The sequence below is a fragment of the Ursus americanus genome, chromosome 32, assembly GCF_024610735.1.
Source record: "Ursus americanus isolate L20-20 chromosome 32, mUrsAme1.1.p, whole genome shotgun sequence".
Taxonomy (NCBI): Eukaryota; Metazoa; Chordata; class Mammalia; order Carnivora; family Ursidae; genus Ursus; species Ursus americanus.
In genome coordinates, this window is record NC_142158.1 from 3,840,058 (window position 1) to 3,867,693 (window position 27,636).

Sequence of the window (27,636 nt, forward strand, 5' to 3'; positions counted from 1 at the left end):
AGATTCTGTCTCCTATGATCTGCTCTGCAAGTCAGAATACGAAGTCATAACTCTTCTTTATTTTTTATTTTTTTACTATTTGCTCCAGTCCATATATGCCACATTAGGAGAGCTTCCCTTAAATTCTTGCCAGCCACCAAATGTCTAAAAAATCTCAGGGGCTTTCTCATTCCAAAGGACATAAGTTTTGCTATTGATTCCAGGAACTGTGGGACTTGGAAAATGTCATTACTCCAATGTATGCTGTTCATTTCATTGCCATGAGATGTCAGTGTTGAGGACAGCCTGCACAGTTTGACAGGTGTGACTACTTGTTGCGTTAGGTGGTCCCTGTTCACTCCAGTCCTCACCCATCCTGCAGGGGTATCCAGGCTTAAGCTCCAAAGTTAGAGTTTTCCCTTCGGCACTCAACACTGCCAAGGATGACAGTTGTCCCAGGGTGTTTGGGTCTGAAGACACTCACCACAAAGAAAAACTATTATTGTCTTGGAAAGGGCCACATGCTGGGCTCAAACCAACCCTGCCCTGTATTCTTAGCTGCTTGTGTTGAGTCCGAGTCAACACCCTGTCCTCAAGGTGATTTTGTTTTGGAGGGTCTCCCAAATAATTCTTGTTTTGTTTTCATTTTTGAGAGAGAGAGGGAGAGTGTGTGCTCATGTGAGCAGGGAGGGGCTGTGGGTGAAGGAGAGAGAATCTTAAGCAGGTTCTGTGCTCTGTGCGTGGGCTCCATCTCATGACCCTGAGATCATGACCTGAGCTAAAATCAAGAGTCGGATACTTAACTGACTAAGTCACCCAGGTGTCCCCCTTCCCTACTAATTCTGTGCCTGGCACTTTCCCTATTGTCCGACCACATCAACTACTGCTTATCTACATATGTTTATGTCTTATTTCTAGCTAAAACTTCTTCGTAAAGCAGACCGCATACATTATTTATCTCTGTCCAGTGGTAGGCTGGAGCCAACTCATACCTGCTCACAAGAGCCAATTGTTAAATTTTCAGAAATATTGTGAGCTGATTGTTGAAGCAGCCATTATCTAAAGTTAAATTATATAAATGTACAATTAAATAACTTATATTGACAGCAAACTTAATAATACTCAAAACTCACCACTTCCAAATCAGCACATTTAACAATTATCTGTGTCCTTGAGGTTCTTTACATCTGTTGTGTCTGTGTGTCGGAAACACTGTATAATTGTGTGCTACTATCTCTTCCCAACTTTGTGTTCAGTGATGTAATGTTGGTAGCTTGAAATCAGCCGTGGCAGGTCGGGGTATTTGCGTTATGAAAATCAACAAACACTCGTGGTTCAACCTTTACTGGCTTGGCACTGATGTCTGTATTCTCAGCAGCTAGAATATCATGGTGCCCAATAAATGGTGGATGGATGGATGGATGGATGGATGGATGGATGAATAGATCAGTGAATGGATGGATGGATGAAGGATTGGATGGATGAATAAGTGGGTGGATGGGCTGGTGAATGGACAAATGGATGATGGGACAGAATAATGGAAGAGGGGAGAGTAGTAGAGGCTTGGGGTCAGGAATAATAACCACAAGAGGATGTTGTCTAGGTGGGGTATTTAGTATTCTGCCTTTACCCTACAGAGCCTACCCAACCAACAACCTCAATTGTTCTATTTCCTTCTTTTGTAGGTTTCTTATGTTGTGTTCTTACATGTTGTGCAAAAGAGTGCAACATAATACAGAAAATGTGGCCACCCTATTTCTGAATTGTATGTTGCTTCATCACATTTCAAAAGAGCTATAAATTTTGCATTCTGGTTCATTCCATTGGAGATAGTGGTGTAGCAATGCACACTGCAGAACACAGGAAGCCCCACGTTTACCATTCACTACACACTGACACTGGCTCCAGGGGAAGGTAAGCAAGGGTGGAGTCCTTCTGTGGCAAGGTTTTCTTGACCACAAGTTCCGTTCCCATACACCATCTTATTCCAGTGAGTATACAGAAAAGGGAACTCAATATTACTACTAAAGCTGACTGTGTTCTTTGTACTAGGGCTCAGTGAAAATCATCCAAGGAGCCAGGTCTGAACTTCTTTTTCTCGTCCGATCTTCCTAATGTCCCCTCCCATGAAATTTCCCTTATCCCAGTTTTAAATATTTCTCTTAGGAGTCTTTCATGTAGTTTTCTTTTAGTGCATTAAAAAGAGGAGAGAAATTAGGGAAAAGAACTGGGAGCAGAAGCCTGGAACAATGTGGAGGAAAAACACTTATTATTGTTATGAACACCTTGCTTTGGAATTCCTTACTAAACAGCTTTCAAGGGAATTCTTTGATGAAAGTCATATCTGTGTCAATAAAATCTGAAGCCCCCCACTCCAGTAGTTGGCAGGTAACGTCTTGTCTTGTCCGGACACCTATTCAATTGTAAACCCCTTGGATTAGATGATGGATTTACATGAGAAAATGTCTGTTCGCCCTCTCTCTCCAGGGCCTGGGCTCTGCCTACTTGGAAGATAACACAAACCCTTCCAAACCCCGAAACCACTGGCAGAGGCCCTGAGTGTCAACAGTTCTTCACCCGATAGTGGGAGGTGGGATAAAGCTCCTTGTAGGGCAAAAGGGGGCTCCCAACCTCCTAACACCCCAGGACCACCCACGGCTCTCTCGGGTTACATTCCGCTACTTCTGTGCTGATAGGAACCTTCTAAAGCCTCTGATCACCGAGATGAGGGACTCTGTTACTCACTCCTTTAGAAGACGTCTATGGAGCGCTGGTTCCCATCAGACCTGAAACAAATGTGTGAAGGTCGTGCTTGACCTTTGCCTTCAAACAGAGCTCAGTGCGGAGTAGGACAGACTGGCTGAAAAAATTAGAATATATGACTAGGTCCTGCAGCTTCGAGTTGTATGCCTGGACTGTGTTCTGGGAGACTGCCACGGTCACAGAAAATAAGAGATTTGAGAGATCGGCCCCAGCAGGGCAAACCCTCCTCACCCAGCCCTGTCCTCTTCGCCCGGTAGATATCTGAATGTTGGGGCCTTTTTTTTTTTTTTTTTTTTTTTAACATGGATGCATTTTCCTTTCAGTCATCCACGTAAGAAGCTCCCTGGCCCGGGTTTCCACAATGTTGGCTCTCCCGCTCTCGCAAAGCATCCGGCCTGCCCCAGCAACGCGGCCACATCACTGCCTCTTCACCAGTTTCTTTGCCCTTCATCTCCCCATCAGGAAAGTGAGGACAGTCACAGGGCACTTCCTTTCTTACCTCAGAAGGAACTCCGAAGAAAGAGTGACACACATTCCCAATTTCTTAGGAGAAATGTGCCTCTGTTGTGATTAATATTATCACCTTGAAGTAAGCCCTGAGATCCTAGGTGTGTGGAAGGGCCAGCGCAGGACCCAAATTCTCCCGAGGTCGAGGAGAGAGGGAGGGAGGGGGACAAGAGAAAGAATCTTGCTTTTGAGACCAGTATCACCAAGTCTCTCCCCTCACAGAGTTATCTGGTCGAAACAGGGGCTGAGCAGAACTATTATCGTCAGGTAATATCTGTATCAGTAATGGTTATCTTTGCATAACTTTCTACTAGGCGCTCGCTGTCCATGGGACAAATACTGGCAGGTGCTCTTTCAGGAACTTTGGGTGCTCCGCTCAGCACCGTGTTCCACACCAGCACGGGGACATTTCTACTCTTCTATAAATAACCACCTAACCACATGGGTGTGACCGGAAGCTGGGTGTGTTTACAGGTTTTACAGGAGGTCACATGTCAGTTGTGTTGAGGAGTGAGGACAGAGCCTAACCTGCCCCTTCCCCTCCCGCTCCCGCTCCCTCCATCCCACCCACACACAACACTGGACGCCTCCCCTTTTTTGTACTTTGTTAAAACACCGGGTGCAATTCTGTAAGAAAATAACTCATCTATCATTCTGACCTGCGTCCAGCAGCCGCCCCTTCTGTGGGGTGGGCCGGTGTACCCCAGAGCTTAACCTGAGGGAAAAGGGGGAAAATCCTGCCCTCCTGAATTCTTGCTACCCAGCTTCTGATGTCTGGGGGCCTTTCAGCTCAGGGTGGTTAGTGAAACTCCTGCCCCATCACCACTATGTTTCCATGATATTGGAAGATGGGAGATTGCCCTTTATAGAGCACTTGGCTTCTGGCAAGGCCCCCCCGGAAGAGGCCCGCTCACTCACCTTCATGTACCCCCACCCATTTCCTCCAAATTTGCTTATTTATTCACTGGCGGGGCTGAGAGCCTGGGAAAGCCAAGCCAGAGCCAAGCATTCCACAAAATGTGACCATGACCCTCGGGGCATCTGGGCAGCCTCGCGCTCCCCCTACACCCCATACCTGAATGCTGGACCTGTGGGGATTAGGGTTTACAAAGCCGGTGCCTCCTGGAAATGGAACAAGTCTCTAAAATCCACAATAGAAACAACTTTTAAAGCCTTCAGCCTCAGAACAGTTTCATGAGGCTTGAGTTTTGTTTTTTGATGCTTGGTTTTTGGAGGCCTGGCTGCTTTCTGCTCACCTCCACCTTGAGCAGCAGGGCGTTTTTCTTCTTGCTTCTTTCCCTCCTCCCCGGGCCCCAGCACACTCTCTGGTCTACACCCTTGTTTATAAGTCGCGGTTCCCTGGTTCGGTTGGGCTTGCGGTCTCAGGGAGGATGGATGGCCCCCAACAGTGAGCTATGCACCAGATAGAGTTCTAGGAAAGGAAAAGAAAGGTCTTGTTTTGAGGAGTAAGTCGGAGGTCCTGACACGGGGGTGCGGAGATGAAACATAGCTTGTTTTCACACTCTCAGCTGACAGAGATCAGAGCACAGGGACTGGCTGGAGCAGAGGGAAGGGGAACCCTGGGGCCTCAAAGTCAAGACCCACTACTAATAGCAAAGCTTCTCCACAGGCAACCTGAGCTCACATTTAAAGGGGGAAAATATTTTTTTTGAAGTATGCAGATAGATTAATGAGTCCAAGCTCCCAGGCACAATCACTGGAGAGAGAAGGAGGCCAAGGGCCTCCCCCGCGTTTTGTGCACCTGCGGGGGGCCATTGCGTTTAGAATCAAGGCAGCCCCTTCTTGGTTTTTCCTTCCTCTCTCTTCTTCTCTCTTTCCTTCCTTCCTCCCCTATCCTTCCCCTTTGCCCCTTCCCTTCCCCCTCCTTCCCCTTCACTTTCAGCTGCTCTCCTCTTAGAGGGAAGAGAAGAAAAGGTAGTTCCCTTTTTCACCGGAGTTCACAGGGCACCTGGAACCACAAAGCATCGGACTGGGATTATTCTCTCTCTCCAGCAGCTCGGTGTAGCGTCTGGGCCTCTCCAGGTCTTTAGACGTAGAAACATAAATACTGCTGTTAAGGAGTGCTAGACTGCAAATACCAGGGAGCCAGGGTCAGAGAAAGATGGCATTTTACTCCATCCAGGGCATCCAGGGCCGGCTTGGGCCCGAATTCAGTGCACAGGACACATGGCATTGTCCTTCTTCTTCTTCTTCTTCCTTTTTTTTTAACTCTAGATCTTTGTTTTCACTGATACTCTTTTTTGCAATTTATACTGTAAAGCAAAACATCAAAGGAGGAAGGAGCTTGTCAGGAAACGAAGGAGGAGCGGGAATATCTTAGTCTGGAATTCTCCATTTGGTCCATCCAAATGGACCCCGAGCACGTAGGTCTTGCTAGGTGCCAGACAGGGCAGGCTGGAAGCTCATCTGAGGTGGGCTGGGAACCTGGGCACGAAGAGTTTTGGCATCTTGAGGGCATGTGTGGGACTCATCTCTGCCCTGCAGTGTTCACACGGTACCCAGAGCCGAGTTTCTGAATTTCTTGGAGAGCTGAAATTTCAAATCCAGGAGTGTCTCCGGATAGTCTCCCACAGAACCTCAAAGCACAAACAAACCAAACGACAAACACCCCTCCCTGCAAAAAGGAGATGCCGTCTGGATGTATATTCCTTCCAAGAGAAAAATATTCTGCCCTCCCCTCGTGCTTTTTCTTTTTCCCTCCTTCTGTTAGCAAACCCTCTTGCTCGACCCTAGACCCCAGCAGAGAAAACCAGAAACAGACAAGACTCTTAATTCATGCTCTCAACTAAAATCCATGGTTTTTATTTCTTATCACACCTTCTTGAGGCATTGATGAAGGCGTTTTGCAGTGACCGAAACATCCCAACTACCAGAGCCAGCCCAGAAACACCCTGATAGCAACGCAACGCCTAGAAGACCACAGCCTGCATGTCCCCTTCCCTGCCCATGACTGTGAGCTGAACACATACAGACTCCCACCCGAGACCACCACCTGTGCCTGCTCTCTTGTGCATATGCCTCACACACACACACACACGCACAGACACGCATACACACGCATGCCCACGACTTCTCCCTGTAAGACTCTAGGTGTCCTCTAGCCAGCAGAGAAGTTGGATATAAAAGCTTGAGCCAGCCAACTCCCTCAGCAGCTGGCATCCGAAATTCATCTCTCCCGTTCTCTTTTCCAAACCCTCATCTCTGGAGTTATTGGCTTCTCTCACAATGAGTTTTTCCGAGTTTGTCTGTAACGGTGTTGGCCAACCTTAGCCAGGAGTTGTGCTTTCGATTTGCCCCCCACCTTGGGATTCCCCAGGAAGCAACAGTTGGCCAGGGCACCGGGGTTCACTCAGTCGTTTCCCGAGTTAGAGGCTGTGATAGATGGATTGCGAACACTTCCTTCCTTCCTCTTTGGGTTTTTTTTTTTTTTTTTTTTCTGGAGTGTAGCCATTGAAAGATCTTCTGACCCAAATTATTTTTCTGTCCTCTGTAAAATCATAAGTCACTGCGATATATATATTAAAAAAGAAGCCATGGAGGGAAGAGTTTTCAAAAACATTTGGCCCAAATCAGAATATAACAAATCCCAAATTTCAAATCCCTCTGTTTTGTTGCCATCCCCACAAAGAAGAAATATTGAGGCTAAGAAGAAACAGGTCGGGAGATAAATGGGTCACACAACCCGTAGGACTAGTACATGCACAGGGACGGAGCTACCTCTATGGGCCCCCGGCTGATATATGCTTCTCCAGGGTCCCCTGCCCCTGGTTCCTGGCCTACAGGGCCTGCTGTGGTCCTGCCCTGCTTAATGTGGGGTCCGCACCAATGGTCTTTAACTGTCTAGGATTTTGAAACCCAAACAAAATTTTGGAAAACTATGTACCCTTGCATAACTAAAATTTTTTATCATTAACTTTTAAGTTACAAAGGATATCTAATATAAATATATATATACACACACACGTATATATCTCCATCATCCACATAAAAAAAATAAATGATCATGTTCTTTGAGATTTGGGAATGTTCTACATTTTTCCTTTCTCTTGCTGAATTCGTATTTCCATTCTGTGACTGCCAACCCAATGGAATTTTATCCTGTCATGGCAACTTCTCAGATAAATTGTCAACGTTTCATTTTATACTTGTCACAAGAGAAACACCCCTGAGAGAGCTACTGTAACTATTCAGTAACTAGTAAGACTTTTAATAGGGGAAAGAAATGATATTTAGATGATCATTAATATATTAGACTCTGTTTTGTTTTTTTGTTTTTTTTTTTTTTAGACTCTGTTTTTTTTTTAAGAATTTCTAGAGTAAGATCATTAGGCTTACTCTAAGACTGTAAGTTAGGCAGATAGGATCGATCAGTATTTCAGATGGATTCTTATCTCATTAAAATCTATTAGAAAATTGATGGTGTATTTTATTAAACATGCTGGATACATTCCAGAAGGTGAGGGTGATTCTACCACTCCAAGAAGTTTTACTTTGGCCCAAGAATTGCACAATTTCTCTTCTTACACTGTAATGCATTTTTATATTTGAAAGTCTTCTTCAAGAGATGACTGAAAACATCGGGTCTATAATGTTTTGTTAGCACTGAGTCTGCCCTTACCCCAAGGAGCATATCACACCACAGAGCACATCCGAAACTCAACTCAAATCACAGTGAGTAGAAACTGAGTCCTTGGAAGTTTGTCAGTTGCCCCAGCTAACTACTCCAACAGTAACAGGCTAAACCTCATTAACATCATTTGTGTTTTGGATTCTTCAGTAGATTACAATGGTGGAGCTATACGGATCTACCTAGTCCTCGTTCATTCTTCCACTGGCACACATATTTTAGGGAACTGGTAAGATTTCTAAAAGCAGGCAGTAGTCATGGGTAGAGACAATGCCCTTCCCTTTCACTCATCCCCTCATTCCATCCCATCCACCCATCCCATCCACATAAGGTTACCTAGAGCATCAGGCATAATGCTAGGAATGGAGATGAGAGGCCCTCAGAGACTTGCTAGCAGGGCCCCAATTATAATGTGGAATAATACATGAGGTGCTCATGTGCGAGATGCCTTTGGAGCACAGAGGATGGGCACCTGACTCAGACTGAGGCCCGATCACCACACTCATCATTGCTGGCATCAGAGAAGTAGGTAATCATTAAACTGAAAGCGGTGGGGATGTCAGGATGAATTTCAGAGTTTAGATTTGGCAAAGTGGGTGAAAAGTGGAGTCACTTATTAAGATAAACAAGGAGGATACAATATCTGCCTGGTCCTCAGCCCCTTCTATGGAAAACTGCCCTACCATACACTCTAATTTTAAAACACTTTATTCAGATATAATTCACTTACCATACAATTCATCCATTTAAAGTGTACGTGTCGGGGCACCTGGGTGGCTCAGTCGGTTAAGCATCTTCCTTTGGCTCAGGTCACAATCTCCGGGTCCTGGGATCGAGCCCCATGTCTGGCTCCCTGCTCAGCAGGGAGTCTGCTTCTCCCTCTGCCTGCACATGCACTCTCTCTCTGTGTCAAATAAATAAATAAACTCTTTTTTAAAAAAGTGTAAAAAAAAAAAAAAAAACAAACAAAAAAAGTCTTCTTCAATCATTCTATCACAAATCTCTGCCAGAAAAAAAATATGCATATGTATGTATAATTTTCCTGCAAATAATGGCTTTAAGCATTAAAATTTTGTCTGGATAGTTATTACAATTATTAGTAGTACAAAATTGATCATAACAATACACACACACACATATGTGTATATATACCATGACTTCTTTCACCATAAAATCAAAATTCTGTTGGAACTGTATCTCTTATTGAGATGGACAAAATTGACTTTATTTTTCAGTTAATTCATCTACCCATAGATGAATATTACTTTTTGTTGTAGTAAAACAGGAATTCATTATATATTCTTTTTTTTTTAAGATTTTATTTATTTATTAGAGAAAGAGAGTGAGCAAGAGAGTGAGAGCACAAGCTGGGGGGGGAGGGGCAGAGGCAGAGGGAGAAGCAGGCTCCTGCTGAGCAGGGAGCCTGATGCAGGACTTGATCCCAGGACCCTGGGATCATCACCTGAGCCAAAGGCAGATACTTAACCGACTGAGCCACCCAGGCGCACCTTGTTATATATTCTTATGTTTTGTTTCCATAGGTGTAAGCACTTAGAAGCCAAGTTCACATAAATAAATAAATGAGAAGGGAGTTTATTATAGCATCGTTATCCAATTCTTTGCACTAAATAGATATTCTCTAGTGCACAATTTTAATCATCTCATCACTTCTTTTACGATATTTTTATTAATGTCTGGGGATTAGAACTAACATCTTAATTTATAACAATCTAGTTTAGGGTAATGCCAACTTAATTTCAATAGCATATAAAAACTTTGCTCCCGTATTCTTCCACTCACTCCTCCTCCTCTGTGCTGTTATTGTCATATAAATTAATCCATCAACACAGATTTGTAATTATTGCTTTATGCAGTTGTCTTTTCAATAATGTAGGGGGAAGTTACAAAGAAACAAAAACAAAATAATTAAGCCTTTTTTATTTACCAGTGCAATGACCTTGGCCAGTGTTCCATATCTTTTCTCAAGGCTTCAAGTTACTGTCTAGTGTCCTTTCATTTCAACCTGAAATGTTCCTTTTACTATTTCTGAGTCACATCTATGCCATATTTCTACTATAAATAATATTCCTCATTTGTTGTATATCTGAAACTATATCCATTTCTCCTTCATCCCTGAAGGATAGTTTTTCCAGATACAGAATTCTTGGTTGACCTTTTTTTTTTCTCTTTCAGGACTTTAAATATGTTATCCTCTGTTTTCTGCCCTCTGTGGTTTCTCATGAGAAATCACCTGTTGGTCTTGTTGACGATCCCGTGTATGTGATGAGTCACTTCTTCCTGCCTTAAGACTCTCTCTTTGTTTTTGGCTTTTGACAGTTTGGTTATAATGCGTATAGATGTGGATATCTTTAAGCTTATGTGGAGTCTGTTGAGGGTTTTTTTTTTTTTTTGATGTATAGATTAATGCTTTTGAGCAAATGTGGGAACATTTGGCCACTACTTTTTTCAAATATTCTTTCTGCTTCTTTTTCTCTCTCTTCTCATTCTGAGTGATAGATATATATCTGAGTGATAGATATATCTCGGTGGTGTCCCACAGTTCTATGAGGCTCTGATCATTTTTCCTTACTCTTTGTTCCTTCTGTTCCCCAGTCAGGATAACTTCAATTGACCTCCCATAAGTTTACTGATCCTTTCGTCTACCTGGCCAAGTCTGATGCTGAGCATCTCCAGTGAATTTACTTTAGCTATACTACACTTTGCATCTCCAGGATTTCTATTTGGTTCTTTATTTTACAATTTCTATATTTCTTGTTAAACCCATTTCTATTACCTCCCACCCTCCACTTTGGTAACCACCAATCTGTTCTCTGTATTTATGATCCTGCTTATTTATTTGTTTAGATTCTACATATAAGAAAGAGCATGTGGTTTTTGTCTTTCTCTGACTTATTTCACTTAGTGGGATGCCCTCAAGGTCCATCCATGATGTCACAAATGGCAAGATTTCATTCTTTTTCATGACTGATATTCCATTTTAGATAGACAGACAGGTGTAGATATGTCCTACAACTTCTTTACCCATTCATCCATCAGTGAACACTTTGACTGTTTCCATATCTTAGCTCTTGTGAATAATGCTACCATGAACATGGGGGTGCATCTATCTTTTCAAGTTAGTATTTTTGTTTTCTTCTGATAGCCTCTACCTTCTTGTTGATATTCTATATTACAGAGACATTATTCTCACATATAGTTTCCTTTAATTCTTTGAACATATTTTAAATAAATAATTTAAAGTCTTTGTCCCAGTAAGTCCAACATCTAGGCTTCTTCAGGAATAGCTTTTACTGATGGCCTTTGTTTTGTCTTGTTTTCTGTGTGTGGGTCATAGTTTCTTTTTTCACGTCTCATAAATGTTTGCTAAAAAGTGGACAATTTAAATAATGTTATATGGGAACTCTGAAAATCAGATTCTCCCACCTTTCTAGGGCTTTTACCACTGCCTTCGGCAGCTTCAGTGTTCACCAGTTGCCTCTGACTATTTCCGACAAGCAGGTCCAGGGGAAAGGCTGTTCCCACTGGGTAACTCTGAGTCAGGTTAAATAAAGACAGCTTTGCCAATGGGGTCTTCCAGGGAACCAACAAACAGATCAAATCGTGGCATTTCTGGGATTGGGGTCTTGAAACACCAACCACATTCTCTAACCATTCCAATGACTGCCAGTCTGTTTGCCCTGTGACTTGAGGCTCTTGGTTTCCAATGCTACCACAGAGCTAGGGAGGAGGAGGTGGGAATAGTACAAATCACCATTTTTTCCCCCAGTGTTCCTTTTTGCTTTTGCAGAAGAGATGGTTTCTGAAGATCCCTTCTCTACCATCTTCTCTGATATCCCAGCTGATTCTCCCAGCTTTTTCTCAATCGTATGCTAAAAATCTCATAATGACTTAGCTCCAAAAATTATGCTTATTCATCTATCAGTAACAACTCAATGAGATCCTCTTTCCATTCTTTGAAAAGAGCTAGCTGTGATTTGCCAAAGGATTGAGTCCCTGTCATTTAATGTCATCGACGTTTTCAATAACAGTACTTCATACTATCCCTTGGGTTGGTACCCAGTGATTTATGTACCACGGAGCAATCTTCCATCACAAGATTTAGGATGCGGAGAGGTATGCCTTCCTTTCTAAGTTCAGAAAGTCACACTTTCTCTTCTGGCCTCCTTTCTGTGAACAGAAATGCCCTTTTGGGTCTAGAGTCACAGTCTAGGAAGGAGCATTGTAACTCCCCCTAAAGCCTCCCCTAAATTTCCCAGAGACATGAAGGACTGGTTCTCCCTGCTTTCTCAGAGTTCCCTTTCCTCACCACTTCTGCATCTTTCTACAGATCCCGTACCAAGAAAGTGGTCCTGAGGTTAGGAAGGGGAAGGAGAGGTGCACTGTACAGTGATCCCTGGTAACTATTCTAAGGTGTGTTATAGAGCCACAGAGAAGGATTTCCATCTCAATTCATGTCATCAAAACCCTAGGTGGTAAATGCTATTATCGGTGGAGTCATAGGGTTTCTATACTGGAGAGGCTTTGGAATTACATTTTGGTTGAGACAGAGGGTAGAGACCAGGGACTGAGTCTTGAAGTTGTATTTGTGTAGTTAGCACAAGGTATTGGGAAAGAGTATGTTTTAATTTGGAGCAGCTTGAGGAGAGAGGGCTGAATTCCAGATTATTATTCGATTTTGCAGAGTCAGATTCAATAACCTCAGTCAGAGAGCTGGTGTAGCAAAGCCAGGATCGAAACTCAGTTCTGCCAAATCCTAGAACCAGTGCCTTTTGTGCCATTTTATAAAGTCACTAGTTGCGGGTTAACCATTCCCAGCAGTCAGACCCTTAGCCCAAGGCTATTCCTTGCACACCATACCCGATGTGAGTTTTGCCATAGAGACCATTTTTACTGGGCTCTTCTCCCTCCTTCCAGAGCAGAGTGAGCAGATATACTCACTGGGTTGTTACCCTCACTGTCTTCAGTACTACTGAAGAGAACCATCCCGGGCTTTGGTCAGCCTGTTCCACAGCCTTCTCCAGCACCTGCCACAAGTGACCCCAAGTGTAGATACACCAAATTTGGGGAATGCGTGCAGGAAGGCTTCCAAAGCCTCTGGGCTGTCATCTGACAAGGTGGGAGCTCCTCTTCACAATCGGAAAACTAGAATGTCATTAAAACCCCTGTTCCTTGAGTCTCAGCACCTTGGTTGTGGCATTCTGCCGTTAGACACATTTTAAGCGCATTTTTACAGGCCAAGGTACCCAAAGAGAAGATTATTTCTGGCTCTGTGGTTTTTTTTTGGGGGGGGGGTTTAACCTTCTTTTTCTTTCTGGATTCCAGCCACTCCTCTGTTTCAATTCCTCTCTCCTACTTGGTTCTCCTTTCTGTTTCTGGACATTTTACCCCTAATTATTTCAGATTCTTCTCCCTGCTCTGAAGTGTTTGTATCTGAAAATCAAAAAGACTTTCTAGAGAGACTGGGAAATTCTCCAGAAGTGGGGACAGAGAAAGGATTGTGACGTTCATCCTCTATTGGAATGAAAGCCCACATTGGATGATGACATTTTCCCACTAGTGTGGCTTCCTCCTTTAAGCATTTCACAGATGGAAATTTCTTTTTCAAAAGGGCAAGCCTTGTGAAAAATGTTTAAAATTAATAAATAAATAGTTGATCATTCTAAATTTTCATGCCACTAAAGAATATTGTGTTGGTGCTTCTATGTTCAGCGCAACACATGTACACTTACACATTTACTTAAACGTTCCCACTGGGCCTGAAATATACTAGACATTTATCATTATTTTTCAAAGGGATAGATGAATAAATGACTGAATGAATGACTGAATGAATGAATGAATGACCACAGGAGCCGGAGAGTAAGTTCTTCAAAGCAAGGACGAGGACTCACATGTCTTTGAAATTTGAACACCTAGGATAGCACAAAGTGGGTACCAACTGTTTAGGGTAGCATAACAGCTCTGCCAAGTTCCCGCGCCTTTGACCTCGACGAAGTTCTATTGTTACACTTAGCCCAGATTGTCACAAATGGTCTTTGCACGAAAGCGTTGGCTCATACTGGCTCATTCTTCCGTTTGTTCTCTACCCCAGATCTGATTATCAGAGCTGTTTGCCTCAGTCCCTGAAAAAGCAAGGTCCTTTAGTTGTTGTTCCAGACTCACCTCTTCCGAGTCAGTCGAACTACTCCCTGTAAACAACACCCCTGTAGTTCCCCCTCCCTGATTGCCTAGCTGCAGCCAATGAGCTTCCCTAGCCTTGGTCCTTCTATTCTAGTACAGATTTGAGGAGGCTCAGAATAGGCCACCCAAAAATATGCCACATTGGCACTGGGATTATTTTTAGCTGACAGCCATTGAGAAACACCAGACATAGGAGAACTCTCTGCCCTCTCCCTTCCTGCCTAAAAGCAGGGCAGGCATTCCCCTTTGCAAAGGTCTGCTCTCTCCCACTGGAGTGACAAGAATGACTCTTGACCACTGAAGACAGTTTTATCACTGGAGACAGTGAGATGAGTGCACCTACCGATGGAACTGAACAGCCCTTACTGGCCACGCACATCCTAGTCCCCTCTCCAACTTCACCACCTCTAGGAGCCCAGACCTCCCCCTTCTCCTTTGTCTGGTCACTGATCGGATCTTATCACTCTTCGTTGAAATGATGTATAGACCGAGTCAACCACTTCTCTGGGATTTCGACTTCTTTTCTGCGAAGCCCCTCTGCATATAGAAATGTTAATACAATTTCTACGCCCTTTCTCCTGTTAATCTGTCTTGTGTCAGTTTAATTCACAGGTTCCCAAAAGACCTAAAAGGATAGAGGAAAAGGGTTTTTTTCCCCCCTATAGATTCTTAGGTGAATTCCTCAGTAAAATTTTTGCCCTCTCGTATTCAATTCACACTAGAGCTTCCTGCCATATATTCGTCACTGTTACTCATTTAAAAAATGCAAATTGATCAATGACTTTCTTCCTGGTAATATCCTAGGAGGTTGGAGAGACTAAGTTTAAGAGGAAAGAGGCCCTGCCCTTGAAAAGGGAAGGGCAAGGGGGAAACAGGTACATAAATAAATAAGTGGACCAAGGAAGTAGGACAAGCATTTCAACCTGGAGATATCAGAGAAGGCTTCATGGAAGTGGTAGCCCTTAGAGCAAGCTCTGGAAGATGAGTGGATGTGTCCCAAGTTGGGAGGACAAACAGGAGGTGGGGAGCCATGTCAGGAAAGGTTTGGAGTATCCACAGCTGGGGAGCTGTGAATGGCTCAGCCGTCCCTTATGTTTTCCACGTATGAGAGACTCTGTGATATGGTGGGTGGGGGTAAAGCTGGGGCTTGAGTCAGATATCGGCCCCACCGCAGGAGGCATGACCTTGGGTGGGTCGTTTTACTTCTTGGGCCTGGAAGGAAAATGAAGATAATAATACCAATTCCACAAGGTTGGTGTGAGAATTCAGTGAATCAAGGGACTTAGAACTATGCCTGGCATTATATAAGTGTTAGCTGTTAATTATATATTTTCTCCATTTTGCCCATTTTTGGCATTTATATAAATAGAATCATTTTATATTTTTTTGAGATGTTTTTAGTCAACACTGTTTTTTCTTTTTTTAAAAGATTTTTTATTTTAGAGGGGGGAGGGGCAGAGAGAAAGGGAGAGGGAGGGGGAGAGAATCTCAAGCAGACTCCCTACTAAGCACAAAGCCCGACACGGAACTTGATCCCAGGACCCTGAGGTCATGACCTAACCCAAAACCAAGAGTCAGATGCTTAACTGACTGAGCCACCCAGGTGCCCCAACACTGTGCTTTTGAAATTGATTCATATTGTTACTTGCCTCTGTAGTTCATTAGTTTTTCGGCTTAGCCAACACATCATGCATATACACCTTATCTCTGTAAAGTGAGTGTGAATTTTGGAGAACAGGGACTGTATTTTCTATATTCCTTGCTTTCAAGGCGTTCTCAGTGGCATTAGTGGTTTGTTCTTGGAGACTGTTAGCTGTCTTTTTAGCATATCTCATCAGAGAAGACAAGACTGGGGGGAACTTACTGAAGGTTGTAGAGATTTTGCACCAAGCGTGGTGACCGCCCATTCCCCACCCGGACTGACGCTTCGATCAGAGAGATGGCCCCACGCTGGCCATGAGAGATTCGAGCTGGGTAATTATGACTGGGTGTGTTTAGTGTACCCTGTGCTATGTCAGTTCCTTTACATGAACTCTCCTATTGAACCCTCAGAACAAGCCGAAGGAGGACGTTTGCCGAGGCTGCCATAACAAAGGACTCCAAACTGGGGGCCTTCAGTAACTAAAATTTGTTGTCTCGTAGTTCTGGAGGCTGGAAGCCTAAGATCAAGGTGTCGGCAAGGCTGGTTCCTTCCGGGCGAGGGGAATCGGTTCCATGTGTCTCCGTTGGGTTCTGGGGTTTGCGGGCCACCTTTGGCCTTCCTCGGCTTGTAGATCTCTGCCCTCATCTTCGCATGGTGCTCTCCCTGTGTGCGTGATTCTGTGCCAATCCCCCTTTTTTATAAGGACAATTCATATTGGCATTAAGGGCCCACCCTATTCAAGTATGACCTCATCTTTACCAATTATCCTTGCCTTGACCCTAGTTCCAAACAAGGTCACCTTCTGAGGTGCTGGGGTTAGGACCCCCACATATGAATTGTGGTGGGATTGGGGGGGACACAGTTAAGCCCATAACAGGAAGATACAGAAGAGAAGCCTACAGAGATTGTGCTAAGTTGCCGATGTGGAAAGGCTGGGGGGCCCAGGGTTAACATGGTGACCTGGTGGCTCTGAGATGGGAGGATGGAGGTGGCACAGACCCCAGGAGCCACTGGGATGCCGTGGTGACCCATATCCTCTGCAGCCCCCCCCCCCAAGCTGTTCCAATGAGAGGTGACAGGGTGAGCTCTGGAGCTAGTCAAACTGGCCACTCACCAGCTATGAGCTCTTAGGAAAGTTATCTAAGCTCTCAGAGTCCCATTGCTTCATCTGTGAAAGAACAGCATCCCCATCATGGGGCTGTAAAGGGTAAAGGGCACGGGACGATGGGTAAAAAATGTGGTAATGGTCAAAACTGACACCCTCCCTTCCTCCCAGCCAGCGTGAGCCCAGATTTCCTACATTTGGGCCCGTTGTGTGTGTGTGTGTGATAAAAACAACATAAATTTACTCTCTGAACAATTTTTAAGCCCCGTTGACTGTATATGTGTTGTTGTGCAATGGATCCCTGGAACTTTCTCATTTTGCATGACGGAGACCCTATGCCCATCAAACAATAGCTCCCACTCCCCGCTCCCCCTGGCCCCCAGCAACCACATTCTTCTTGTTCCTATGAATTTGACTACTTTAGATGCGTCATAAGGGGGGGGGGGTCACGCAGTATTTGTCTTTTTGTGATTGGCTTATTTTATTCAGCATCGCGTCCTCAGGGTTCATCCATATTGTGGCGTGTGACAGACTTCTTTCTTTTATAATGAGGAATACTATTTACATACATATATATATATCTCACCGTCTTATCCGTTCACCTGCCAGTGGGCATGTAGCTTACTAGTGCATCTTGACCATTGTGAATAATGCTGCAGCGAACATGGCAGAGCAAGTATCAGTTCAGGATCCTGTTGTCAGTCCTTCTGGATATATACCCAGAATTAGGATTGATGGCTCAGATGGCATCTGTTTTTAATTTTTGAAGAATCTCCATACTGTTCCGTGGTGACTGCACCATCATATGATTCAGATCCATTTTTATTAATTGAAGTAATTAAGTACAGCGCTTGACCAGAAAAGTCATTTGAGTGGGAACGGGGGTGGGGAATGGTGGGAGGAGGGTCAGAAAGGAGGAAAACGAAGGAGAGCTAGAGACGGCGTCCTCTCCCGCTGTCTGCCTCCGGGTGTTTCTTAAGTGGAGGGGGGACACTACTGACCTTTGGGTCTGGACAATTCCTCTTGAGCCACTGTCCCACACATTGCAGGAAGGTTACCAAGGCATTAAACACCAGTAATATCCCCAGTCATTGTGCAACCCCAAACATTCATGTATTTCCAAACTCTGCCCTAGGGACGGTCCCGGCCCTGGTTGAGGGCGATTGGAGGTTCCAGCAGCCCCCGAGCTGCATGCTCTCTTTGGGAAGCCCACAGCAACCAGCGCGGGGGTAAGCCCAGGCTGGTGCCCAAGTAGCCCTTCATGACCGTCGGACTCTAGAATTGCTCTGTTAGCTAACATGCAGCAGGGAGGTACTGGAGTCAGAGGGCTGAAAGCCATCAGCGGAAGGGAGGAGGGGGAAGGGAAAAAGCGGCGAAGGCATGTATAAGCAGCAGTTCCCACCAGTGAGACACCCAGCCGGGTGTTTCCCCTGCGAGTCCCTCCTGTGAGCCGGTTTGAGCGGGTGTGGGGCTGAGGACCTGTGCAGAAGGCCTCCTGAATTGTCCTGAGGTTACCTTTAGCTCATTATAATACAAAGATCTCCTTCTGTGGGCGGGGTTTTCTACCATTTTTTGAGCACGCGAGGTATGTGCTAGCGTGTTGACTCGCTAGACTTGTACAACGGAGCCAGAGTGCCCAAGTAACAGAGTACGTGTGAGCTCCCCAGTGTAAACGCAAGCTCCTACCCCTGCCCCCTAACACACTGAGTGGAAGCTTCCCATGCTAACCTCAGGGGGGATGGTGCTTTGAGAGCTAGATCCCTGTCGCCTTACTCGTAAGAGTAATAAAAAGTTCTTTGCTTCCAACACTTCTTGGGTTGTGTTCAATTTAATGCACCCCAAGTGACAGATCCCTTGGGTTTGGTTACACTTTGCCATGGCTGGACTTTTGCAGCCCCGTTTCCATGCTCTCCCCTGGGAGAAGCTGGTGTAATGTCAAGGGTGCAGTTACTAGGGGAGGAGACAGGTTCTGAGCTTGCCGAGTGGCAGTCTCTCCAAAAGCACTCAGTAATTCGATGAGAAACCACTACACACCTATTAGAACGGCCCAGATCTAGAAGGCTGTGAGTACCACGTGCCGGTGAGCATGTGGAGTGATGGGAGCACTCGTTCACGGCTGGTGGGAACGCAAAATGGCACAGCCACTTTGGAAGGCAGTCTGGTAGCTTCCTACAAAACTTCACATATTCTTTTCCTACCAACCAGCAATTGTGCTTCTCAGTATTTACCCAGTGGAGGTGAAAACTTATGTCCACACCAGTGCCTGCACATGGGTGTTTCTGGCAGCTTTACTTGTAATTGACAAACCTGGAAGCAACTGAGATGTCCTTCAGGAGGGGAATGGGTAAAGGAACTGTGGTCCAAACAGACAGTGGAGTATTAGGGCTAAAAAGATATGATCTCACAGGCCATGAAAAGACGTAGAAGAAATTTAAATGCGTATTACTAAGTGAAAGAAACCAATCTGAAAAGTCCATATTCTGTATGATTCCAACTATATGACTTTCTCGAAAAGGCAAAACTATGGAGACGTTAAAAAGATTAGCGGTTGCCAGGAGGTGGGGGGAGGGTTGGGTGAAGAGAGAGAGCACGAAGGGCTTTTAGGGCTGTGGAACTACTTTGTATGATACTATAATGGTGGATACATGTCATTAAACGTTTGTCAAAATCCATAGAGTGTCCAACACCAAGAGCGAACGCTGAGGTAAACGGTGAGCTCTGAGTGATTATGATGTGCCGGTGTAAGTCCATCAGTTGTAGCAAATAGCCCTCTCTGATGGGGGCTGCCGGGGATGGGGGTGCGGCTGGCTACTGGGAGAGGCTGACCCTGCATATGGGAAAACTCTTACTTCCCCTCAATTAAGCTGTGAATCTAAAACTGCTCAAAAAAATAAAGCCTATGAAAAATATATTTTTAGGGGCACCTGGGTGGCTCACTTGGTTAAGCGTCTACCTTTGGCTCAGGTCATGATCCCGGAGTCCCAGGATCAAGCCCTGCATCGGGCTCCCTGCTCTGCGGGGAGTCTGCTTCTCCTGCCCCTCACCCCACTCTCATGAGCTCTCTCTGTCTCTTTCTCTCTCTCAAATAAATAAAAATCTAAATCTATATCTATATATCTGTATCTATATCTATCTATCTATCTATCTATCTATCTATCTATCTATCTATCTATTTATATGTATATTTTAAAACCCTACTCAGTAAATAAAGTTGCCAGAAGTCAACACTGGGGGCTAACAACTCTTCATCATTATCTCTATTCGCCTTTTCTGAGCTTCTGATCACTCTGAAGTCTTTCCAACACAACAGAGAGCTCTGGGAGCCCCCAGATGAAGTTGCAGTATCACTCAGAGACCGGTGTTTGAGCAGCCACAGGGAATCCAGCACACTCTGGGTAGTTCCATACAGGGATGCCACCCTGTGCTCTGTGAAACCGTACTGGCTGGTGACCCCTCCCTCTGGGAGGAGCTGCCTTTGGCATCCGTTTTCTTCTTTCTACCTTAGTGATAGTCTGAAGACCCAGACTGGGTCAATACTGTGAAATGGAAGCTGTTTGGCCCAAACGAGTTATCTACTGCTTGGCCGTAGGTTAACTGAGCCCCTAAGAACCTACACGTGGGCTGAACTCGGTTTACACATTTGTAAGTTTCTCCTCTTCAAATGCAAGAGGTTTGCAAAAAAAAAGAAGGCCACTCTGACGAGTGAACTAGAAGCTGGGTCCCCCCCAGATATCTCTCGGGTGTGGCAGAGGGGCTGGCTGTGCTTTCGGAGAAATTGTCATGGAAGCAAAAGCAAGATAAGAGAAATGGGAACGCCCCCCTCTCTTTCAAGGCTACCCATGGTGTTCAAGTTCATAAGAAAGTTTAAAGCCTGCCTTCCTCTTTAAGAAAACCTGAAAGTTGTAGCTTTGAAAGAATTCACTGCACTCAGACTTTATAGTGCTGTCTGTGTTCAGGTCCAACCGGATCTGCAGCCCCCTTCCCCCAGAATTCTTTCTTCTGGGGGTGAGACTTACCCCACGTGGAATGCACTCTTTGAAAGGCTCACGGAGCCTATTCACATGAATGAAGCTGCTTTCCGAGGGCAGATGCGGAAGCCGCCTTGCCTTCCGGAGGGCTTTCGCAACCTGCAGCCCGGGAGGGGAAATTGCCCCGGGGAGCACTGTTGTCAGTGGGGACTGTCTTGGCTGTGCTCCTGCTGTCACCCGCTGACTGTCCTCTCCAAGATGCAGTATCTGGACCCCGAGGGGCTCCTGGGCGAGGAAGAGGATGATATTTTTGGTGAAGGTAAATGTCTTTCTGGCAGGAACCGTTCTGATCTACTTTGCTTAGCTTCGAACCTGTTGTCCCGCTGGGGTATTTTGGAAGCATCCTGGTGGTTCTGGGTATCAGTCTAGGTACCAATGAACACAAGGCAAAGCAGGACGCAAAGGAGTTGAATGGTTCCTCCGGATATCTTTTTTTTTTTTTTTTAAGATTTTTTATTTATTTATTTGACAGAGAGAGACAGCCAGTGAGAGAGGGAACACAAGCAGGGGGAGTGGGAGAGGAAGAAGCAGGCTCCCAGTGGAGGAGCCTGATGTGGGACTCGATCCCAGGACTCTGGGATCACGCCCTGAGCCGAAGGCAGACGCTTAACGACTGAGCTACCCAGGCACCCCCAGATATCTTTTTTTTTAAGTCGTGACTAGATCAATGTTTAGGGTAGGAAATGAGTGCTAAAGTAGTCCCCTTGTCCTTCTTCTGTGCTCTCTTGCCTAACACGTGAAGGCAAGCGTGTCATGGTGCTTTGCACACTGCAGAGCTGCCAGGGAAGCAGTTGGACAGATGGACCAGGATGGTTCTCCCTGGTACCATGTGGCTTTCACCTGTAGTAGCTGCCTCTCCCCCTTCTGCCTTTACCTTTGGATCTTTTTCTCTTCCTCAGGTGTATTTGGCACCCCAAGTGTCCATGCCCCTCCTTTTCTTCCAGCTGGGATGCGAGCTTCTGATACCTACCGGCACCGTGTAGTTTTTGCCTTATTTTGCGGTTCTTCCACAAGCAGACCTGTGGGGCGGGGGTTTGGCTGTAAGGGTTGTGATTTTCTGTGGCTAATCCAGTAACCTACAGAAGTCTTGTGCAAATGCTGCCAATGAGATGGGACCATAGGCAAGAGAGCTTTTCTAGAACTTGAAATTGTCTAAGTAAACGGTAATCTGGACTCAGGGACCTCATCACTTTGGTTGATTTCCATAGTAAGTTTTTGAAAACTCTATCAAGTAATTTTTTTAAAAATGAGCACTAGTAAAATTTTGGGTGACTACTCAAGTCATACAAATCCACTGAAGAAAAATTACAGGGTATCCACAGTAAGACTCCTTGGCAACCTACTCATCTAGGGTGAAACCACTACCAATGTTTCCATGTCTTTCTATTATTTTGTTCTGGTCTCAGGAATATTTAAAATTGTAATATGAAGTTTTATCATAACTGAAATCAGGTTTAAGAATACCTACTTGAGGGGCACCTGGGTGGCACAGCGGTTAAGCGTCTGCCTTCGTCTCAGGGCGTGATCCCGGCGTTATGGGATCGAGCCCCACATCAGGCTCTTCCGCTATGAGCCTGCTTCTTCCTCTCCCGCTCCCCCTGCTTGTGTTCCCTCTCTCGCTGGCTGTCTCTATCTCTGTCAAATAAATAAATAAAATCTTTAAAAAAAAAAAAAAAGAATACCTACTTGACTTCCTTGACGTTTGCCAAATTTTCAATCTGTTGCTTTACTTTGATGACAGGTAGTTTAGAGCCACGTGAAGGTTGACCTTAGATATTTACTCCCTGCAGGACTTAAAAAATGTTTACAGCTAGGAAGATAAGCCTAGATTGGACGATCTGGTGATTTTTCACCCAACCCCCCAGACCACATTTCTTTGCCCCAAAGCGATTCTTTCGGTGCCTGACTATGGTGCTAAAGAGCGCCATCTGTAGTCCGATGCGCGACACTACGGTTTATGCGCGGCCCCACCCTGAGGGAGAGTTAGGACCGCAGTAAAGCAGGCGTGGTGACCCTGTAGGATGTCCCCCGTGAGCATCCCTGATGATGGTGATTATTGCAACCTCAGAAGGCGTGGTGAAGAGTCAAGTAGGGAGTCAGACAAGATGCAGTTTCAAATTCTCATGTGCCTCGAACTCCTTTTGTGACTTAGGCAAGTTACTTACGTCGCTACCCTAACCCTATTTTCTCAGCACTGATGTGGGACAGTAACACCTGTTGGCTTGTACAGATCGTCTTCACAGTAGATTCGTAATATCTGCATTGCACTTCACATGTGACATGCTTTAGACTTTCTGGACTGAATTTCTCATGGAACTTGACCTCCAATGATGAGAGAAGGAATCCTTGTAAGTCCAACATCCAGTGTATTTTATTTGGTTCTCCGAGTTCTGGCTCATGTTTGTCTATTTCTGTGAGCGCTGTCTGGCTAGAGCTTCATTTGAACAAGTTCTGTTGGGGGTGACAGTCAAGAGTTTCCACAGTGGAGTTAACGCTGCTCGGGCTTTGCCACTTAAATCACTCTGTGACCGTGAGCAGGTTACTTCATCGCTCCGTGCCTCAGTTTACTCACTTGTAAAATGGAGTACCGACCTCACAGGCAGTGTGCAGATTAAATGTTGTTCCAGGGAAGGGCTTAGGATAGTGCCTACAACATAGTAAGTGCTCAATAAATTCTAATTTCTACTATGGAATAGAAGGTGACGCCCAGGAGTTTTTTTCACATGTTGGGTTAACCGAACGTATTCAAAGTAGGACTGATTTACAGAACTTCAGCTTCATAAACCACCGTTCAGCGGTATGACACGGCGAAAATGCACCAGACAAGTTGCTGGCAGCTGGATCGGAGCGCTGGCCCTGACATCACTTGGGTGTAGGGTCCCGGGCAAGTCATGCCATCTCTTTGAGCCTCGCCTTTCGTCTAAAACAAGAGGGTGATTACACATTCTTTAAGATTTCACTTTTAAAATTTCAGTGCTCTAGGACTTCATCTTTCCTGCATGGTGCATGCATCTCCCTACAGGAACTCACGCTTGCTCTGTGTTTCATCCGTGCTTTGGGCTCACTTAACACGCCTAGGAGAGCAGAAAGCTTTCGGTACAATGAGTTTTCTCTGACATAATGGAAGGAAAATGCCCAGGAGCTTGTTACTAAGGCAACCATATTTCCTTGCAATGGACACGTTTTTTAAAGAACCCTTTCCCCCTAAAGGAACACAAATTTAGAATTTAGGTCCATTTGCTCAAAAGTATTTATAAATTCATTTAGATTTATGGACCACATAGAGATCTGGGGAGAAAAAAAATGAGTCTTGCTCACAATGTTTTTTAAACTGCCTTTCTGAGATCCTGTTTGTTTTAGCTATTGTTTTCTGTGGTTAAAGAAAATGCTAAGGTTCACAGAATTAAGAGGCACTGGTGTGTCCCTCCGTGCTTGTTCTGGGGGAGAGTTGCAAATGGTTAGTGAGAGAGAGAGAAGCAGCCATCCACCTACCCTCCAGAAATCCCGATATTGTCTCCCCTCTCTTCTAGCCTCTCTCCCTCCCTCTCTCTCTCTCACACACACAGCACCTCAGGTTTGCTTTCCAAATAACCCCAACATCATCATGCCATTTAGAACACAGTTGCTATCAGATTTTATTCTTTCCTGGGAGAATGGTCGATTTGATTACCAAGGTATGGAAAAAATTAGTCATTGGAATGAGTTGCTCTTTTCCCATCGTTATTTCAAATCTATCAAATTAAAGGGCTTTCATCTGTTTTTTCACTGTGCCTTCTTGACAGCTAGGCTGGTGTATGTGAATAGAGGTAGCTGGATGGACAATCATAGTAATGAGAACTGTAACAATTCTGGTGGTGATCAGAATAACAATAGGAAACAGTGTCATGCACAGCGAGGGCCCTTGGCCAGCTTTCAGGAGCAGAATGGAGTTCGGTGTGGGAGGAAACAGTTCCCCCGTGGTGGTGGGTCGCTGGTTCTGCAGCCGAAAATGACTCCTTGGCACCAGTTAAAGCTGCTTCTTTCCTCAGAGCCACAAGTCACCGCCCCATTTTCAGCCCCACTCAGCGCTCTCTTGTCAAGTGCAATAGTTAGAATAATAACACACCGCGAGTTCACAGTTACGAGTGCAAAGTTTTTCTCGGGCTGCTATATTCCCTGGACACTCACGTGCCTTGTAAGACCTTGCTTCTAGAAAGGCCGCAGGACACAGCAAACTTTTTGTGGGACCTTCGAATGTTCTCCAAAGCTGTTACAGAACAGGGCATGAGAATACTTCTGTCCTAGGTCACTGTGTCTATGAAAGCTGTGTCAAGCTCCCCAGAGGAGGAGAACCCTCCAGGATGAGGATGAACGGGCAAAAGGGAGAGCATTCAACCAGCAGCTGTGTGTTGCTTTTGGACAGACCAGCAGATATTTAGGAAAAAATACCACTCGCTTTGAACCAAACCTCGCTCGTTTCCCCAGGCCAAGTAAATTAGCACATTTTCCCATCAAAAGGAATTTCAGTTTCGAGAGAGCAAGAAAACTGCAAAAGATTTATCAAAGAAAAAAAAACAGACTGTAAGTAGAAGAGATGCTCACTTTCTGTCTATACTGCTTATGAAGCCGAGGAAGAGATTTTTTAATAGGGAAACAATTATGCAGTCTACTCTAATCTGGCATATTTTGATGTTTCCTGAATTATATTTGCTCTTTCCAAAGTTAAGAAAGAAAGGAAGAAAAGATTAAATTAACGATATGTACAAAACCAATAAATCCTAAAAGTTCAGAGGTGAATTCATACCCTCTATAGAAAAAGTATTAAGAGATGGAACATAGGGGCGCCTGGGTGGCTCAGGCAGTGAAGCATCTGCCTTTGGCTCAGGTCGTTATCCCAGGGTCCTGGGATTGAGGCCCACGGTGGGCTCCCTGCTCATCAGGGAGTCTGCTTCTCCCTCTCCGCCTCCCCCTGCTTCTGCTCTCTCTCTCTCTCAAATAAATAAATAAAATCTTTTTTTTTTTAAAGAAATAGAACATAAAAATATACGCATCTTGGCTAGGAAGAGTTGGAGAGTTTTGTCTGACTATGCCACGCTTTATATCATAAATATAATAATTTGTATTTAGCTATGTTGGACCTTTCACCAAAAATCCATATCTGGGGTTCTCAAGTAGACCCAAGTAATGGGATTGGAAAATGGTCAGGAAGAGCTGCCCTAGTTTCCTGAGTTGAAAACAGTTGGTCACTCTTGGCTTTCGTGATTTGCCAAGAGTGCTTGGCTCCGCTTCCAGCCCTCGGAGTCCTGGAGAAATGCTTTCCCTCCTTCGCTGGTCACAGGTTATGGAGGAGATGCAGACCTCCCCACAGTAATTCATGCCTCTGGGACCTATGTCTTGGATGATTGCAAAACATTCCCTTCCCATAGATGTCTAGGAAGCTTTCTCTGGCTGGTGCCAAAGAGATGGTGTCATTTCAGGGGCACAAACAAAAATAGCACATTGCACTAAAGCTATGTAGGCTGTTTTAACCACGAGTGCACCCCCCCTGATTTATGGCCTCCAGTGACCTCAGAGTGACCTATTTAGATCAGGCCAAAGCCAAAGGGGCCCAATAGCACAATAAAGCATTTTAAATGCTTATCTCGTATCTTCATGAGCAGGCAGCCAAGTCCTTTTAGGAATGATATAAGACATACTCAAGTATGTCTTTTATAGGGCATGAGAACGAAAATTATAAGCACACCCATTTATGTGTGGCAAAAAAAAAAAAAATGTTTTTAAGCAAAAGAAGTGTGTAGTTGTTATGACCAAAACAGAGAAATAACCTGGTAGCATTGTCCACCCCCCATGGCAGTCACTTCACTTCCTGAAGCAGCATATGTATTAGAGATGTGGCTTCTCCACTTTACTGTCCCTCATGTGTTTTATTGTGCTTAGCAAGTGTCAGCTTATTCGACTTCTCATTTATTTTTGGACGGCTAAATTTTGCCTATTGATTGTTTGCCAAACAGCTGCGACGTTGAACAAAGATGTTGGTGATTCAGTGGGTTTCAGAAGAGATTTTAAAGAAGGAAAAGGTATTAGCTGAGTCAAATGGAAATGACTATTTCCACTACCAGAAGGACAGAGAAGAGTTAGATGAAGAAAAAAAAAACAGTGACTGGTCCTGGAAAGTAAAATGGAGAGAAGAAAGTACACCAAAAATGCAGGTGCTGGTGGGATTTTTTTTTTTTTTGTAAGATTTTATTTATTTGAAAGAGAGTACGCGTGCATGGTGGGGGAGGGGCAGAGGGAGAAGCAGACTGCCTATGGAGCAAGGAGCCCAGTGTGGGGCTGGATCCCAGGACCCTGAGATCATGACCTGAGCCAAAGGCAGATGCTTAACCGACTGAGCCACCCAGGCGCCCAGGTGCTGGTGGGATATTGAACATACTCGGTGTGTTCCAGACTAGCCTGGCGCCTGGTTTCTGGGGAGGCTGAGATGTGGATGAAACTGGCTGACCGGGAGGGGGATGATTCCCTAGTATGCTTCCACCCTGGAGCGAGGGAGGAGGGATCTGATCAGAATCTGAAGTGTTCGATCCTTGTGGATAGACACACCAGGTCATTTAAGCTGAAAAACCACTTTGTGCTGTGTAGACAGAGCATATCTCATCAGGCATCTAGAATTTCCCTTCCAGGAAAAAACAATCTACTTGATCATTTTTAGATATTTTTAAGAGAAAGATTTTGACCTACGCTGGGATAGCAAAAGGCGGGTATAATGGCCAGTTTTACTCCGGAA

At 44.9% G+C, this 27,636-nt stretch overlaps 1 protein-coding gene across 5 annotated transcripts in view; it reads left to right on the plus strand.

Annotated features, from left to right (window-relative positions):
* Positions 1 to 27,636, plus strand: part of RIPOR2 (RHO family interacting cell polarization regulator 2) — a 214,151-nt gene that overhangs the window by 83,507 nt on the left and 103,008 nt on the right. Inside the window, exon 1 of one of the 5 annotated variants that reach the window (XM_045800502.2) lies at positions 20,965 to 21,132. The exons of 1 other annotated variant lie outside the window; for it this stretch is intronic. In XM_045800502.2, the coding sequence (XP_045656458.2) occupies positions 21,072 to 21,132 (61 nt within the window). In that variant the 5' untranslated portion in view covers positions 20,965 to 21,071. Of the gene's footprint in view, positions 1 to 20,964; positions 21,133 to 27,636 lie in introns of those variants that run through there. 3 more of the 5 variants (XM_045800494.2, XM_045800495.2, XM_045800497.2) reach the window with 3 other exon arrangements.